Source organism: Barbus barbus (assembly GCF_936440315.1).
Source record: "Barbus barbus genome assembly, chromosome: 5".
Lineage (NCBI taxonomy): Eukaryota > Metazoa > Chordata > Actinopteri > Cypriniformes > Cyprinidae > Barbus > Barbus barbus.
In genome coordinates, this window is record NC_136733.1 from 17465502 (window position 1) to 17482168 (window position 16667).

The 16667-nt window shown below is 35.1% G+C and overlaps 1 protein-coding gene across 2 annotated transcripts in view; it reads left to right on the top strand.

The window, feature by feature from the left end:
* The window catches only part of LOC306869178 (active breakpoint cluster region-related protein-like), a 186076-nt gene that overhangs the window by 117629 nt on the left and 51780 nt on the right, over positions 1-16667 (top strand). For both annotated transcript variants that reach the window (XM_079415817.1, XM_079415818.1), the window contains 6 exons: positions 2080-2202; positions 2394-2469; positions 3290-3394; positions 8580-8654; positions 14923-15020; positions 15116-15247. In XM_079415817.1, the coding sequence (XP_079271943.1) occupies positions 2080-2202; positions 2394-2469; positions 3290-3394; positions 8580-8654; positions 14923-15020; positions 15116-15247 (609 nt within the window). The remainder of the gene's footprint in view (positions 1-2079; positions 2203-2393; positions 2470-3289; positions 3395-8579; positions 8655-14922; positions 15021-15115; positions 15248-16667) is intronic.

Below are 16667 nucleotides of genomic sequence, written 5' to 3' on the forward strand. Positions count from 1 at the left end.
AAGCAACCGCAACTGGTATATTTAAAGAAAATTACTGACGTTTGGCAAATAAATAATTTTACGTACTTCTTCCTAACATTTTATGCTTTGTTACATTTCAAATGACAAGGGATGAACTTATTATCATGTTTGTATTATTTACATTACATTTACATTTATTCATTTAGCTGACGCTTTTATCCAAAGCGACTTACAATTGCTATAGGTCAGAGGTCGCACTCCTCTGGAGCAGCTAGGGGGTTAAGTGTCTTGCTCAGGGACACATTGGTGTCTCACAGTGGATTGGAACCCGGGTCTCTCACACCAAAGGCATGTGTCTTATCCACTGTGCCATCACCAATTATCCAGTGAACTACTTCTCTCAAATAGCCTGGGTATGCAGAGCATTTGCAGCTTATATGGACGGAACGCCACTGATATATATATATATATATATATATATATATATATATATATATATATATATATATATATATATATATATATATATATATATATATATATATATATATATATATATATATATATATATATATGAAGAGTTCAGATGCAAAAGCCTTGAAGTGCCGTGTGAAATTTTCTTCTAAAATGAGCGTTTTTCTCAGGCTCCTATATTTATGTTCAGTTATTTCACTTTAGTGGCAATGAAAAGAATCTATTTATTGCCAATTAAAGTGAAATAAGTAATGATTTTGGTATGTTTTTGTCTGCACAAAAAAGTTTTTATTTTATATATTTTTTCTCGCAGCGATGTCATGAAAGAACCATTACTGGTATAGATGTGTTAAAGAACCACTTTTTCTTATTTTAAAGAAAATCAAGCCTCTCGAGCCTTAGAAAGAACCTCTTTCTACTACAAAGAACTATGAGGTTCTTAACTTAATTATCAGTCTTTTTAAATCCCAATTCATGCCAGACTCAGCTAAATGTAAATACATAAATACAGACTCTGAAGCATTGCTTTGTAGACCTCTGTTTGGAGTTGGGGAGAAAGTGTATTTTGTGGTTTGGTTACTGATGTTTGGCGTTGCTGAAGCAGGTCACAGTTTACATTTAGACAGATCTTAGACCGCCCGCTTCCATTGTTCAGTCTTTAATTAGCTGTGGAGGACTGATAACATCATTTCCAGTAAAGCTCATACACACAATGAGAAGAGGACAGCATCGGCGCTAATGGAAACGCTCACAGACACACAAACAGTGTTATAAGCATAAAGACACAATTTCCTTTGAATTAACTTCACAAACAAACATTTTGTACTGTTTCAAAATCACAGTTTTCACAAAAATAATATAATGTTTTCAGCATCGATAATAATAAGCAATGTTTCTTCATCATCAAATCAAAGCATATTAGAATGATTTCTGAAGGATCATGTGACACTGAACACTGGAGTAATGATGCTGAAAATTCAGCGATGAGATCACACAAATAAATTGCATTTTAAAATAAATTAAAATAAAAAACCGTTTTAATTTAAATAATAGTTCACAATTTGAATGTTTTACGATATTATTTTTTAAGTTTTTCTATATATATTTTTTTTGAATCAAATATATGCAACCTTGGTATGCATAAGTGATATACATATCCTCAGTTTGTCACCCATGGCTTTTCCATTTTGGCCTAGTTTTTGCTAAATAAATAATGACACGGTGTGATATGGCATGTGTTGTTGTATCTGAGGTTTTATTTTCTAAATTCTAAGACGTGCCAAGGGCCAGATGATTTTTTTATTATCTCCTGATATGGAAAACCAGGGAATAGAAACATTTTCAGACTTTTGGACACTACTGTGCATTGGCATAGAGTCAGCTGAGGATTTAAATGTGCAATTTTGAGCTCTTGGTTTCTTCATTATCTCCGTTCTGAGAGTAATAAGAGCGCATGCGAAGGAAAGAGAGGGCTAATGAGAGCAGGAAGTTTCTCTGATTCAAATGCAGATTACTGATTACAGTCATGCTGGCTGCTGTGTGTGTTAGTATGTGAGAAACACAAGCTGACAGATGTCTCAGGCATATTTTTCCTGTAAGCGCATTTTTAAAGCACTAATATCAGATTGTTTTGTGTGTGAACAGAAAGCACAGAAGGCTCAGAGTCGTAATGTGGATCGTCTCAGGAAGAAGATGAATGAGCAGGAGTCGTGTCTACTGTTATACTCCCCCACCATCCCATTCCGCATCCACAACAAACACGGCAAGGTACCGCATCGCACAAGCATCTGATTTACTATACTATTCTGTGTGGGAGGCTAGTATGTTGATCTCTCAGATATCTTGTTAGGTTGGATGTTACGTGAAATATTTTCCAGTTAAATGACGTGTTTATAGCATTCCAGTAAAGGGAGCTATTGTTATTCTCGAGCTCACTTTCTCTCTTTCTCTCTCTCCAGAGCTACCTGTTCCTGCTGTCCTCAGATTATGAGAGGTCAGAATGGCGGGAGAGCATTCAGAAACTGCAGAAGAAAGGTTAGACGTCTTGTTCTATTTAAACATTAGATTATTATTCCATATAATATCACATCATCATTACAAAATGACACTATCCATCATTCCTGAATTCGCCCCACTACCACTCCAGTACTGCTCTCAAAGGTCCACTAGCTATGGGGTCCACTAGGGGGCCTCAGCAAACTTAGCAAAAGGGCAGCAAGATGGTTTATTTATAATAATTTTTAAAAAGTTATATTAAAATGTTAATCCTAGTATTATAGTAAGCTGTCACTATTAATTTATTTCCACCTGCTTTTTTTTTCATTTTATTTTATTTTATATTTTTCATTTTAAGACTTGCTCTTTCAGTCCTGCATTTTTTCACATTGTGCATAAAAATAAAAAAAATCATAGAAGTGAGCTTAGGTTTATTGTGTTGGACAGCAGTCAAGATGGAGTCATGACATCCTAAATCTTCAGCACTGTGTATAGCAGGTTTATTTTAGTATTATTTATAGTTTTTATTATTGTTTAAAAATGTATTAACATTTTTACATTTTCCATTTTAATTTCTAGTTATTTTATCATGTGGTTTGCCCTTTTTATTGGTTTTTTTAAACTATTTATGAATTTAGATTTATTTTATTTTTATTTCAGTTTTAGTTTATTTCTTTTAATTTAATTTCAGTTTTAGTTTATTTATTATAATATTTAATTATTAGTTAGTAATTTTAGTGATTCATGTGGTTTTTCATGGAATGTTTATATATATATATTTTTTTTTTTTTTAGTTTTTTTTAGTTTTGATTAGTGATGATAACCTGTAGAGCTCACTGTGTGTGTTTGTGTGTTTCAGACCTGCAGGCCTGTGTGTTGAGTTCAGTAGAGCTACAAGTGTTGACCGGCTCCTGCTTCAAGCTCCGAACTGTCCACAACATCCCCGTCACCAGCAACAAAGATGGTAAGAGACAAACAGCTCTCTGCTCTGATTATGTGCTTAGTAGCTTCAGCTATAGATGGAGGGATCAAATGAACATGCTATCTGAATCTGAACTTACAGTTGAGGAGAGTAGGGTAAAATGTGTCAGTGATATCAATTTTCAGTTGTTCAGATGTCCAGAAAGTTAGTTACATTTAGGAGAACTTCAGTAAAAACAGTAAAGCTCATCCCTTTTTTCTTTCCCTTCTGTTTCCCGTTAAATTCCTTCAGCTACTCATCACAATAGCTTTTACTGGGGTACTCGCTACCTCAGTTTCTTTGTTCCTCAATTTCTCTTTCCATCACAGGGAAGTCCAAATGGGTTTTTCAGAAATCTAGGTTACAATCTGGTTTTACTCTACTTATAACCCGTGCCATGTAGAGGCTGCTTTTATTCACTTCTGGGCAGGGCAGCGTTTCAGGACTTGGCTGTTTATTTTTGTGTGGATTTTTGTGTTTCGATTTGGATGACATTAAAGCCATCTGTCCATCACCTCCCACATGCAACCCCAGTCAGCAGAGCTGGAGTTGGTCACTATCAAAGGGCAACACTCCCTTAGTGCTGCTGCTGTATATATATTGCACACCTCTCCTGATGAATTATGGGTGATTGGTGGTAGGTTCAGAAATATTATTGCATTTAGCCATAGCGCCATATGCCATAAAATAATTGCAGTGGGTTTCCTGTAATAAAATCACTTTAACACTAAACCTCAAGTCAATTTTATTTATATAACACTTTTCGCAATACAGAAGCATCTATACAGAAAATCATGATGTTAATGTTTATAATAATGTTTTATTATGTCACTCAAAAATGAACATTTGCTAAAATATGCTTACACTCAGGCCATTCAAGATGAAGATGAGTTTGTTTGTTCATTGGAACAGATTTGGAGAAATTCAGCATTACATCACTTGCTCACCAATGGATCCTCTGCAGTGAATGGGTGCCATCAGAATGAGAGTCCAAACAGCTGATAAAAACATCACAATAATCCGCAAATTATCCATAGTCAATCAATTGACTTGTCTTGTGAAGCGAAAAACAATGTGTTTGTAATGAATCCATCAAGGCTTTTTTTCTTCAAACAAGTCCTCTATCCATAGTATTTGCTTTCTCCAGTGAAAAAGTCTTATTGTTAGAATCAGGAGAGAAATATGCACAGATCAAGCACCACAGATCATTGGCCAGAAGTAACAGTTTAATGTTAAAAATGAATGATGGATTTGCTTCTTACACACTGCTGTTCGTTTTACAATATGTTACCTGATGGACTGGATTACTTGTGGATTATTGTGGTGTTTTAATCTGTTGTTCGGGCTCTCAATCTGACGGCACCCATTCACTGTAGAGGATCCATTGCTGAGCAAGTGATGTAATGCTAAATTTCTCCAAATCTGTTCTGATAAACAAACAGATTTTTCAACAATATAATAATCAAGCAGTTGATATATGCTACACAGTATGTATACTGCTGAAGTGTCTTGTTGCTTTCAGTAAATAGTTACATTATTTTTAATGATCGCACTAATCACACTAAAAATGCATTCTAGATTTTTTTTAGTTAGCATTATTCTGCTTAAATTAATACATTTGTAAATAAATAACTGGATGTGAAATATTGATTTGAGAGGAGAATGCTGTACTCTAGAGAGCTGTGTAGTAAACATACTATAATTATGTACTGGTGCCAATATTATTTAAAATAGTTAAATATTATGTAAAATAATTAATGTAACTTGATCTGCGGAAGCATAGACCACAGTGGATTTGGAGCATAATTTGAGTTGATATAAAAAATATCAGTTTTTTTTGAGCATGTGTAAAGAGTGCTGCTGGCAGGCTGTATCCGGCCCAGGGGTCTTGAGTTTGATTTGTGGTGTAAGTAGTAGGTGTATTTACTGTATCTGTCTCTCGTAAGTGACACACATAGAAAGACCCCCTCTGATCATCCCCTGAACCCCACAACATCCCTCCTGCTATGAAATTTAAGATGCCGAGAATGAGGTGAAATGAGGAGCAGCTGGTGGAGGAATGTAACCCCTGCCACATACCCTCACATACATCCCCCATGAACCCCATATACACACTCACAAATACCCTCTTTCCTCTGGACCCCAGCAGTTTGAGCTGACAAATCAGGGCTGTAAGGAGTGTTTGTCTTCATTAGGACAGAAACAGTCTGACATTGAGAGCTCTCAGATGGAGGGGAACAGTAATTAAATGATGGTCGGCTGCTGTTTTGTGCTCATCGGTGAAGTGAGCGCGTTAAGGCCCCTTTACTCTCATTAGGGTTTAAGCATCTAGCGCAGTTTTGACCTCCACATGTAAAGCATTGCAAATAGTGTTGTAGAAGGGTAATGTTGCAAGAAGAAGTGGAAATGTTTAAACATGTTTGAACTTAGAACAGAAAAATGTCCTGGCAATTGATACATCAGAAAAAGAGTGGTTGGACGTGGGTTCACAAAATTTTATTGTTTCAAGGTGGTTGTGGTAAATTTCAATTAGTTTAGGAACTGAGGAACCAATGATAATATGATAATATGAAGTATGTTTTAAACATTTCTTGTTGCTTTGTTATATGAAGTATGTTTTAAACATTTCTTGTTGCTTTGTTCTCCAAGTTTGGACAAAATTCTGAATTTTAATAACTGAATCTTTTAATTCATTAGCTGAAATGGCTAAACCACATAGGAGGCTGGAATTTATTGCATTATGGTTTAGTGGCTAATGATATTTCTGGCTAAAACCTATACAACTTTCAAACTTCAAACAAAGCTTAGTCTGTCTATCTATCAAAGCTTTTATTTTCTAAAACTTAAGTTCTTCAAATTTCAATGCACTTTAATTTAATAGTTTAATAAAAAAATGTTTAAAATGTGAATGCCAATTCCACAACCTGCTTTCTACCTCAGTAAAATTTGATTCAAATTCAAGAATTGACTTGGAATTTAAAATTAAATTCATATTCAGGATTTTAAGTTTAAATTCAAGAACTGAAATTCAAATTCAACAATTGATTTGGAATATAAAAGACTTATAAATTCAATCCGGAATGGCACACATCCTTCTTGTACTCCTAAAAGACTTCATCAAAAAGGCCAAAATGTGCAGAACATGTCACTTTATTGACTTAAATGCATTTAGCAGCATTGAATCATATATATGCAAGGGCCTCAAATGTGCTAGTTTATTCAAAGTGCTTCTGCACTGAGTGATGAGATTACATTTGGACTGGATTATGATCACACTCAAACTCAAACACTCAAAGATTATGATCCACCAACACGCACAGGTCTGTGACTGTTTCCTCTCTCACTTGTTGTTCTGATGAGGCAGTGTAAGTTCAAAGAGCTTCTCGGCTAGTTTACTTCCTGCTAAATAAACGCAGAGAAAGGGAGACTGCAACTTGAGCACTGCCACCCACTGCTTCTAATATTGATACAATAAGCCACTCTGTATGTGCGTGAGGGTCGGTCAAGGCCACCCTGAAGTCACGCCTGGTTCTGTGGGCCCAGAGACCCCTCACATGCAGCAGGACAATAGCTTTTAAGTCCAGAAGAATCTTCTTGTTCTCTTGGGCTTACCGTAAATGTTGTTCTCATGAATCATGTTTTTTTTAACCCACTTCACATGATGTTAAACTTTTTCAGTGTGGTTATCCAAACTCATAGTTTTAGTTAAGGCAGCTGTAGACTTTCAGTTATGTGACACTGTTTTCATTTTGTCTGACATCTGCATTCTTTCCACCAGCACTAATTTACAGAGTTCTTCATCAGTGCTTCCAGAGCAGACCAGCCAAAATCAGGCTGACACTTGGTTTTATCTGATCTGTATGTAATAGATCATGCAACTTGAGCAAAACTTGACATTTATAAAGTTTTCCAATCAGCACTAACCTTTGATTGTTTTTGAGTGAATCAAACTCTTAGTCAGCTTGACTTTACAGTTACTACTTTACATCACTAACCGACTGATTTGTCTTTTTCAGTACTGATACCAAAGCTGCTATATACACTGACAAAACATTTTGGACATATATAAATAAAATGCTTGTAACTTACTTTGTGTACAGTACATTGTATATAAATTGTTTATATATACAGATACTTTGTATATAAGTCTGATACATTTATACATATTTCTTTACAAAGCTAAAAAATATATTATTTTTTAGAATATCTATATATTACAAATAAATCTGATCATAATATTAATAATAGATAATATAATACTACTAATAATAACAATAATACTATAATACTTAGGAAAATAATACTAATACTTATGTAACAATAATAAGCATGATAAAAACTCACTTTATAATTATTATTTTTATTATTATTTATTATAATTATCCTCATGCAACTAAATAAATCTTTTTTTTTAATATATATTTATTTCCAATGTAACCATTGAATTGTCCAATATACATATAAACTACTAAATTTTAAAATAAAATGTATATAAACTTCCTGTCCTCACTAACGGCCTATTTGGTTATTTTGGTTTGGATGACTTGTATATGATTTTAACCATTGATAATTTCAGCATGGAAGTCAGGCTGTTGGCTGTTTATAACCACATTCTAATCGCAGTGTCTTATTTTATGTTGTAGAAGGAAATTTGAGTAGTGTGATGAGCATCAAGTCCTGTAATGGATCTGAACAATCCAAACACATACAACGACACTCAGATAGCCTGATGTTTATCACCAGTCCTGCACAGAAATGGACCACACAAACAAGAATAGCACTGTTCACATTACAGCAGACATGCATTCACCAGCTGATGTGGACAGAGAGAAACAGTGGTGACTGGATACTAGTGCAGGTGTCTTCTTTCCCTCTTCCATTCACACACTTTTCAAAGAGCCTTGAACCCACTCTTGGGTGGTCTGGGCCATTTCTGCCATTTTATTTTTAGTAGTAGGCCTATGTATGTGTTTTAGCAGCATGTGGGTGACTAGACACTTGCATATGTGTCCTTTATCTGTTATCTGTCACTAATGGGCAGGAAAATGGAGGACTGTGGGTAGATTAAAGAGGGTGATGCTGAAAGATGACTAAAGCAAGGAGTTGGACATTTCATAAATTCATCTCCCTCACACACACACACACACACACACACACACAATTACTTAATGTTTCTTGTCTCTTCCAGATGAGGAATCTCCTGGTCTGCATGGCTTCCTGCATGTGATCGTCCATAAAGCCACGGGCTTCAAAGAATCTGCCAGTAAGTCAAAGTGTTTTGTCTGTTTCACTTTTTTATAGAATATGAAAATATAGAAAACACATTTATCCTGCATAATAAAGAATAATGGAAACAATTCATTTGTATAAATCAGCATTTCTCAAAGTATGGTCTGTGGCCCACTAAGTATTGCAAGGGAGCTGCAGCCCACACTTTGGGAAATGCTGATCTATACAGATGTATTGTTGTATTATGCCGAGCACAAGTAATTGACCTCATATGTTGGGAGGAAAGAAAGAAAGAGGAAGGTTGTTACTGAAAAACAAAATACACTTCTTTCCAAGTGTTCACCTTAGATGAACTCTCCAGCTGTAGACACTATTGCATATTACTGTAGCAAGTGTGCTTTTAGAGTAAGTTACTGTGATTGTGTAGGAGAGTGATTAGATAAAAAAAAAAAAAACAATATGAATGAAGTCACAAACCTCCCTACAGACTTCTTTAGAATATAATATGTATGCCCTTCACTGAATGCAGATTTCTGAATGAATAATGGGTACAACATTCACCAAAATGAGCTGTAAATAACAGAACATACTAGGGGAAGTACCATTCCACACTTCAATTCAGTCCTGGAAGTAAATTAATGTGAAAAATATTTCCGAAAGGCCACTGAAAATTGTGCTCAACTTTTTATTTCTGGAGTGATGAATGTGAGTGAATATACTGTATATATACTGTGTACTGTGCAAGGTATTTTATTCAGAACATAGCATTTTCTTTCTATGTATTTCCTGTTTTACACAGAAATTATTTTCATTATGTTTACAGTGTCTTGTTGCCTTTAAATCAAGCCGACAAAAGGCTCTGCAAAGAATGAAATAAGTGCACTGTGGGAGTTGCACAACATTCATGCACATAGAAACTCCTGTTACATAAGTTCCTTTTTAGTATAGATGAAAGTGGCGGAGATTAATCGGTATCTGGAAATTGTCTCCCATTTCAAATCCACTTGGCTCCATCATACAGGACAAAATATTAAATGTATTCAGTGTTAAAATTTTTTTTTAACAAGTACATCAGCAGTACTGTGGTCACCATGGCTGCCGGGTTATAACTGTATCATTTGTAAGAGCTTGTCCTGTGGGGGCTTCACTCATGAATATTTGCATATATATTTGCACATTATGAGGTCAGGGCTTGAATGAAATACCCAAATCACGATTATGTACAGTATGCTAATGTGAATTTGCATAATGGACGCATGTGGCCAGCAGACTCTGTAGATCAGCTCAACTCTGATAACAACGAGACGTCTGTTTTAAAGCCCTAATAAATCTCACATTATAGCTCCTCAAGAATGATTCAAAAGAGCCATTGTGTAAGACGTTTTTGTGGGGTTTTTTGAATGTTTTCTTGGTTCATTTTTTGTGTTTGGCTTGTCTGAAGTCGTTTGTCATGGAGTTTGTGGTGTTGTGGTCGTCTTGAATGTGACAGTGAGAGCAAACATGTGCTCTGCATATGGATATGCAGGTGTTTGAATATCTTTTTATACTGGGATGTACTTGCTTCATCTCAGCCGCTGATTGAATCCTCCTCTCCAAGTCTTATTAAAGGCCTTGAACCACTCTGACAGGAAATGCATCCAAATCCTCGCTCTGGGCCATTAATGAAAACTGGGTCGTTGACATTGGCTTCCTGATAAAAAGCGTTTGAGAGAGAAAATACTGACCCAGAATACTAACCACAACTTTTGACGCTTGCAGTAAATTATTTACCTTTCTGCTAATTTAATCATTTTGTTTTCATCGAGTTCTCATCTTATCAGTTGCATATGGCTAGTTCATGCAGCAGCAGATTTATCAGTCTTCTCAGTAAACACTAATTTTGCAATATTTTTGCACATTTTTAGTGCATACTGAGTAAATATAATGTGAGTAAAATATGTGTTCATTTCAGCAATTCATTCAGATTCTCATTTGCTATCATTAAATTGGATTATATACCAGCATTATATTGACCACATTGCTCTCTAGATATCAGTATTGGCATCTAACCTATATATACACTACTATGTTAACATACAAAAATATTAGGGAGGGATAGATCACCCAAAAATGAAAATATTGTCATCATTTACTCGCCCTCATGTCATTCCAAACCTGTATGAGTTTCTTTCTTATCTTGAACATGGAAGATATTTTGAAGAATGACCAAACAGTTGTTGGTCCCCATTGACTTCTATAGTATTTCTGTTCCTACTGTAGAAGTCAATGAGAACCAACAAATGTTTGTTTCAAAATTTTTCACATCATCTTCTTTTGTGTTCAACATAAGAAAGAAACTTGGCATTACAGTACGAAAGAAGTTCTTTTAAACTGTAACCCTCCACAATATTACCATTTTTATTGTGTTTTTGATCAAATAAATGGAGCCTTGGTGAGAATAACAGACTTTAAAAAAAAAAAATTCTGTACATAATAATCACAGTAAACATAAATGTAAATATAACAGCATAGCACTGTCCCTGCATATTCCTGTATGAATGTACTTAATGTGTAAAAGAAACTCATCTGCACATCTACAGTATATGTGTGTGAATGGACTGGTTGCCATATGGCTCTCATCACAATCTCATTTCATCTGGGAACATCAGTCCGAGGATGCGGTTCCTCCCCCAGATGACGACACTTCCCATGCGCCAACATGTGGGGCAAGCATAAGCATTTGGGTTAAATTTAAAACCCCAAACAATTACACTTTTTGTATAATACAGAGCCATCATTGGTTAATGTCTTTCTACATATGGACCAGTGTGCCAAACCTCTTAGTTTTATGTCTTTGAGATTATTTATTCATCACTTTTTTTATATGATGGCATCTCTTCTCAATAACAACCTCTTCTCACGGAGCGTTTTACTACACAAACCTTTCATGTCAAGTCAGAAGCATGCCTGAAGTAATGTCTGTGCACTATATCAGTCTTTAAGAGCCCACTAAAGGTCTTCTCTTGCATCTGAACCCTTTTAAAAACACGTTTCCACGGAAGCACTGCTCTCACCGAGGGTCGATTTACACTCAGTGGTCGCCATCTGCAAACCTGAGCACCTTCCCTAGCTGTCCTAGTCCACTCTCTGTCCTGATTCATGCAGGATGTTTTTATAAATACATTTCCTGTTCTCTGAAGAACTAGGTTTCTGTGCCTGGTGCTGCTAAAATCCAAAGCCTCCTCTGACCATATGGAGAGATATAGCTGCCCTTATTTCATGTTTTTAGTATTGAGAGCAAGGCAAAGGGGCCGTTTGTGGAGAAATCCTGACTGAGATGTTTGACAGGATGGATTTGGGTAAAGGTCTTTTCATTTAAGAAATCATTCATTATTTAAGAATGCATTTTTTTTATTTAGCTTATGCTAAATGGATAATTTATCCTTTATATTTATTTTGGTGTTAATTTGTGCAGCCCCAAACAGCGATAGCTAAATGTTGTGTTTATTTGTCGAGTTTTAGTGTATTTTCATCAGTTATAAATGCATACAAACTAAAAAGTATGGTCAGCAATAATAAAGAGAAAGTTCAGCCAAAACAAAAATGTATCATATTTTATTCACCTGCATGTCATTTTAAACCTGCACAACACAGATATTTTGAAGAATGGTGGTAATTAAACAGTTTGGCATCCATTAAATTCCATTGTATGAACAAAAACAAGATATTTGTGTGAACCAAATTGAGATATTTCTCAAAATATCTTTTTATGTTCCCCAAAACAAAGTAAGTCACACAGTGAAAGTAAGTCACACAGCGCGAATAGTTCCTTGAAACTTAATTTGGACAAATAGCTTTGTGAACAAGAAGTGCACTTAAATGGTTAGTTCACCCAGAAATGAAAATTCTGTCATTAATTACTCACCCTCATATTGTTCTAAGCCTGTAAGACCTTTGTTCATTTTTAAGACACAAATTAAGGTATTTTTGATGAAATCCGAGAGCTTTCAGATCCTGCATAGACCGCAATTACAGTTGAAACACTGATGTCACATAGATTGTTTTAACGATTTCCCTACTACCTTTCTGGCCCTTGAACATGTCAGTTGCGTCGCTGTCAGAAAGCTCTTGGATTTCGTCAAAAATATCTTAAGTTGTGTTCCGAAGATAAACAGGTTTACAGGTGTGAAACGACATGAGGGTGAGTAATTAATTACATTATTTTTGGGTGAACTAACACTTTACCTGTACTGAATGTGCGCTTGTACTGTGTTCTTTCATTCTTAAAAGTATATATAAAAAAAAAAAACTGTACCCACAGATAATATAATAATAATAATAATAATGAAAGGAAAGGCCACTTACTGTAGGTATATTTTAAGGGAGTACATTTTAAATCATTGTTTTGATCATCTTTTGTCATTTTATATTTTATTTTTAAAGTTAATGTTTAAAAAGTGTACTACATTTTCACAAAGGGCAGTTTGCGTCACCATAAGTTGATTTTAACTGAATTGCACCCAAATCGAAAAGCTGGCCTCAAAGAAAATCCAGAAATTTCCACTGGTGACATTGTGGTGTCGTTTCATTAATATGATCATTTTGGCATGAGCTGAAGACGTGTGCTGACACAGCTGTCACGTCTGTATGTGTGCAAATACAGCTTCATTAAAAAGCAACACACCCACCCCACATTTATTAACATTCACATTACACACCACACTATCAATTACCAGTGGCCTGATTGACTGCACACTCGTGCTAAAGCCACGCTCACAAGCCCCACGGTGTGTTTTGAAGCTGACCGCTCTTGTGTGACACCACCTCCATACTAATTGAACATCACCTCATTTCTCTCCTGTCTCAACAATACACCCCACGCATTGCAGAGGTCAGAGGTCATGGCGTGCTGTAATCCATCAAACTGTCAGTCGGCCACACAAACTATAGCAATGTGATGAAGTTCATTTGCTATTAGAGAAGTGTGTGAGCACATGAGGCATGTTGCTGTAAGACACATAGACAGATAGCTAAGACAAGTGATCTGTTCATTGGTGAGTGTCCCACCAACTTTGTGCGCCGGTTCCTTTGTGTGTGTGTGTGTGTGTGTGTGTAAGAATCCTGACCATCATTGTATTGTGTTTTGGTATTGACACAAATGGATGTATTTAAAAGCAGATGGTAGACCAGCTGGGTGTAAAAATCATTTAAGGTTTTAAATGCTGACACCATGTCTACACAGTGAACCATGAAGTGTTAGAGCTAAACTTACATGCCTTGATTAATTAACACAAAGAAATTAATCATACTGACGCTACAATTTTCTTGAACTGCACTAAGTTAAAGTGCTAAATTAATATAAACACATTTATAATGTGAGAGGCTTTACATTACAATGATTGGTATAGAGTGCTTTTCAGATTTTTAATTCCTAAAACCCCATTAACAGGGGCAAAATATGTAGTGTATGGATTTGTATGGCTTACTGCATTTAGCCACAGCAATTTACTGTTATAAAAGGTACAGTGACATTAAAAAGTTTGGGGTTGGTAAGATTTTAAATGTTTAAAAAAAAAAAACTCTTATGCGTTAGTTTTATTTGTCAAAAGACAATAAAATAATAATCTTGTGAAATATTATTACAAATTAAAATAGCGCTTTTCAAATTTAAAAATATATTAAAAAAAATAAATGTGATAAAGCTTTGTTTTCAGCATCATTACTACAGTCCTTCAGAAATCATATTAATATGCTGATTCGGTGCTCAAGAAACATTTCTTATCAATGTTGAAAATGTTATATGAAAACTGATACTACTTTTTTTTCAGGATTATTGGATGAAAGTAAAAAAAACAACAGCATTCATTTGAAATAGTAATCTTTTGTAACAATATAAATGTCTTTACTGTCTCTTTTGATCAGTTTAATGCATTCATGCTGAATAAAACTGCTATTGTTAATAATTTCGGACCCCAAAATTAGAACGATGTGTATAATTCACATTTTTTAGTAGTAGTGATATTAATATAAAATATAAATAAAATTAAATAAAAATATTAATATAACATTATCTATTATCAACTATCAATGTCAATTTCTGATTTTTAAATAAAAATAAAATAAAATGGAATAGAATAAATAATTCTGTTTCCAAGTAATATAGATCTGTGGGTTATTTATTGGTGTCAAACATCAAAGCAACTTACCACATTTATATGAAATTCAACTTTTATGTTTTTGAAGGTGTATGTAACAGCTTCCGAATGACCTGTTTTATAAATGTATTTTTTTCTCATGAGGTCATTATTGTGTGTTCTCTGTAGATCTGTACTGTACGCTGGAGGTGGACTCTTTTGGTTACTTCGTCAGTAAGGCCAAAACACGTGTGTTCAGAGACACAACAGAACCACAGTGGAATGAGGTCAGCTTTTTAAAAGTGTAACATTTATAATAAAGAAAAGTCACCTAACAAATCACCATCATGCATCTGTCATTAATTAATTTGTCCTCCTATAGGAGTTTGAAATAGAGCTGGAGGGCTCTCAGTGTCTGCGGATCCTATGCTACGAGAAGTGTTACGACAAATCAAAGCTCAATAAGGACGATAATGAGATTGTGGACAAGATCATGGGAAAGGGACAAGTACAGGTAGGACAAAGAGACAAGCTCATTGCTAAACCACAATATGTGCGCAAACACTCAGATCTGTGAGTAGACCCCACCAGACTGGGTTTAGACCACAAAAGGTCAGACTTAATTTGTAGTGGTTTCCTGATGAGTCATTTTATTGTTGTCTGGTTTGAGCGTGTGCTCTGCAGATGGTGTGTTGTAGTGCTATATTTTTGACATGGGCTGCTTTAATGCCTGAGAACCTGTGGTTTACATTTCTTTCACTACACATACATGGGAAATGCCCCGGTTAAACTGAAGTTAAGAAGAGTGTATGTGTTGAGATCAGTGTGTATGCGGTATATAGCTGACCTTAGAAACAATTATCAGGACTTGCATCAGCACAAGCCCAAAAATTCCCTTTCAGGAATAATCTTTGAACAGACCCACCCAAAAAAGACTGTAAACATGCCTTTTTTATTTTACTGTGATAAATCTTTCATTGATATTCATTGTTGCTGCAACCAGTTAGCCGTTAATGCTGTCGTTATCAAGCCATTATGTCTTTACACTTAAACCTCAGTCAAATTTGTTCTTAAAGTATTGCATTCATTTTTCTTCTTTTAAATCTAGGGCAGCTTATGGGGGCTAAAAATTAGGTGGATTTAATTTCACTGAAGGATTATTTCTGTTTTATGTTCATGTTATTCTCTTGGGATCATAGCCAGAGGTGAATTAACAGCACAAGAGATAATTTCCACAGAGAATGCGCTGTGTGTGTCATATACACACGTTAACACAATGAGCTAAATGCACTCACACAGCACTGCTTCTACACACAAGGAGGGACTCCTAGTGATGGGCTTTTGGGAATAGAGATGTCTCAGAGATGCTTTATGCCAATGAGGTTGCAAACAAACCAAACAAGCCTTTAGGAAATGAGTGGATTTTAGCTTGAATAGTATGTGTTGCAGTACATTACTTTTAAAAGTAAAGTTACAATATTGCATTATTCAGCATAAAAGTATTTAATTATGCTACATCAGTACTTATTTGTGTAAAGTAATGTTAAAAATCTTTTCCTTGCCACAGTCAAATAAAGACACACACTCTGTCTTTTGTGCTATATTTGGCGTTTTACTATTGATTTATTGATTTATTTTGCATAAATTCTAGTCGATTCTAAATATTTCATTGGATATTTCAATCACAGTGCTGATTGCCTACATAAAGCTGAAACCCTAACCCCTAATCTACACCATAACCTTACCTTAGATAGTGTTTGTAGCACAGCTTTACAGATAGAATTACTGTTTGTTGCAGTTTGATATATCAATGCTATTTCTGAATCCATGACGTTTAATTGACATCTGACTGCTTGATTGAACTGACCAAATGAATTGATTGCATTTTCAAAATATATTACCAATTTAAGAAAGGTGTTTCTTAAAATTGTAGG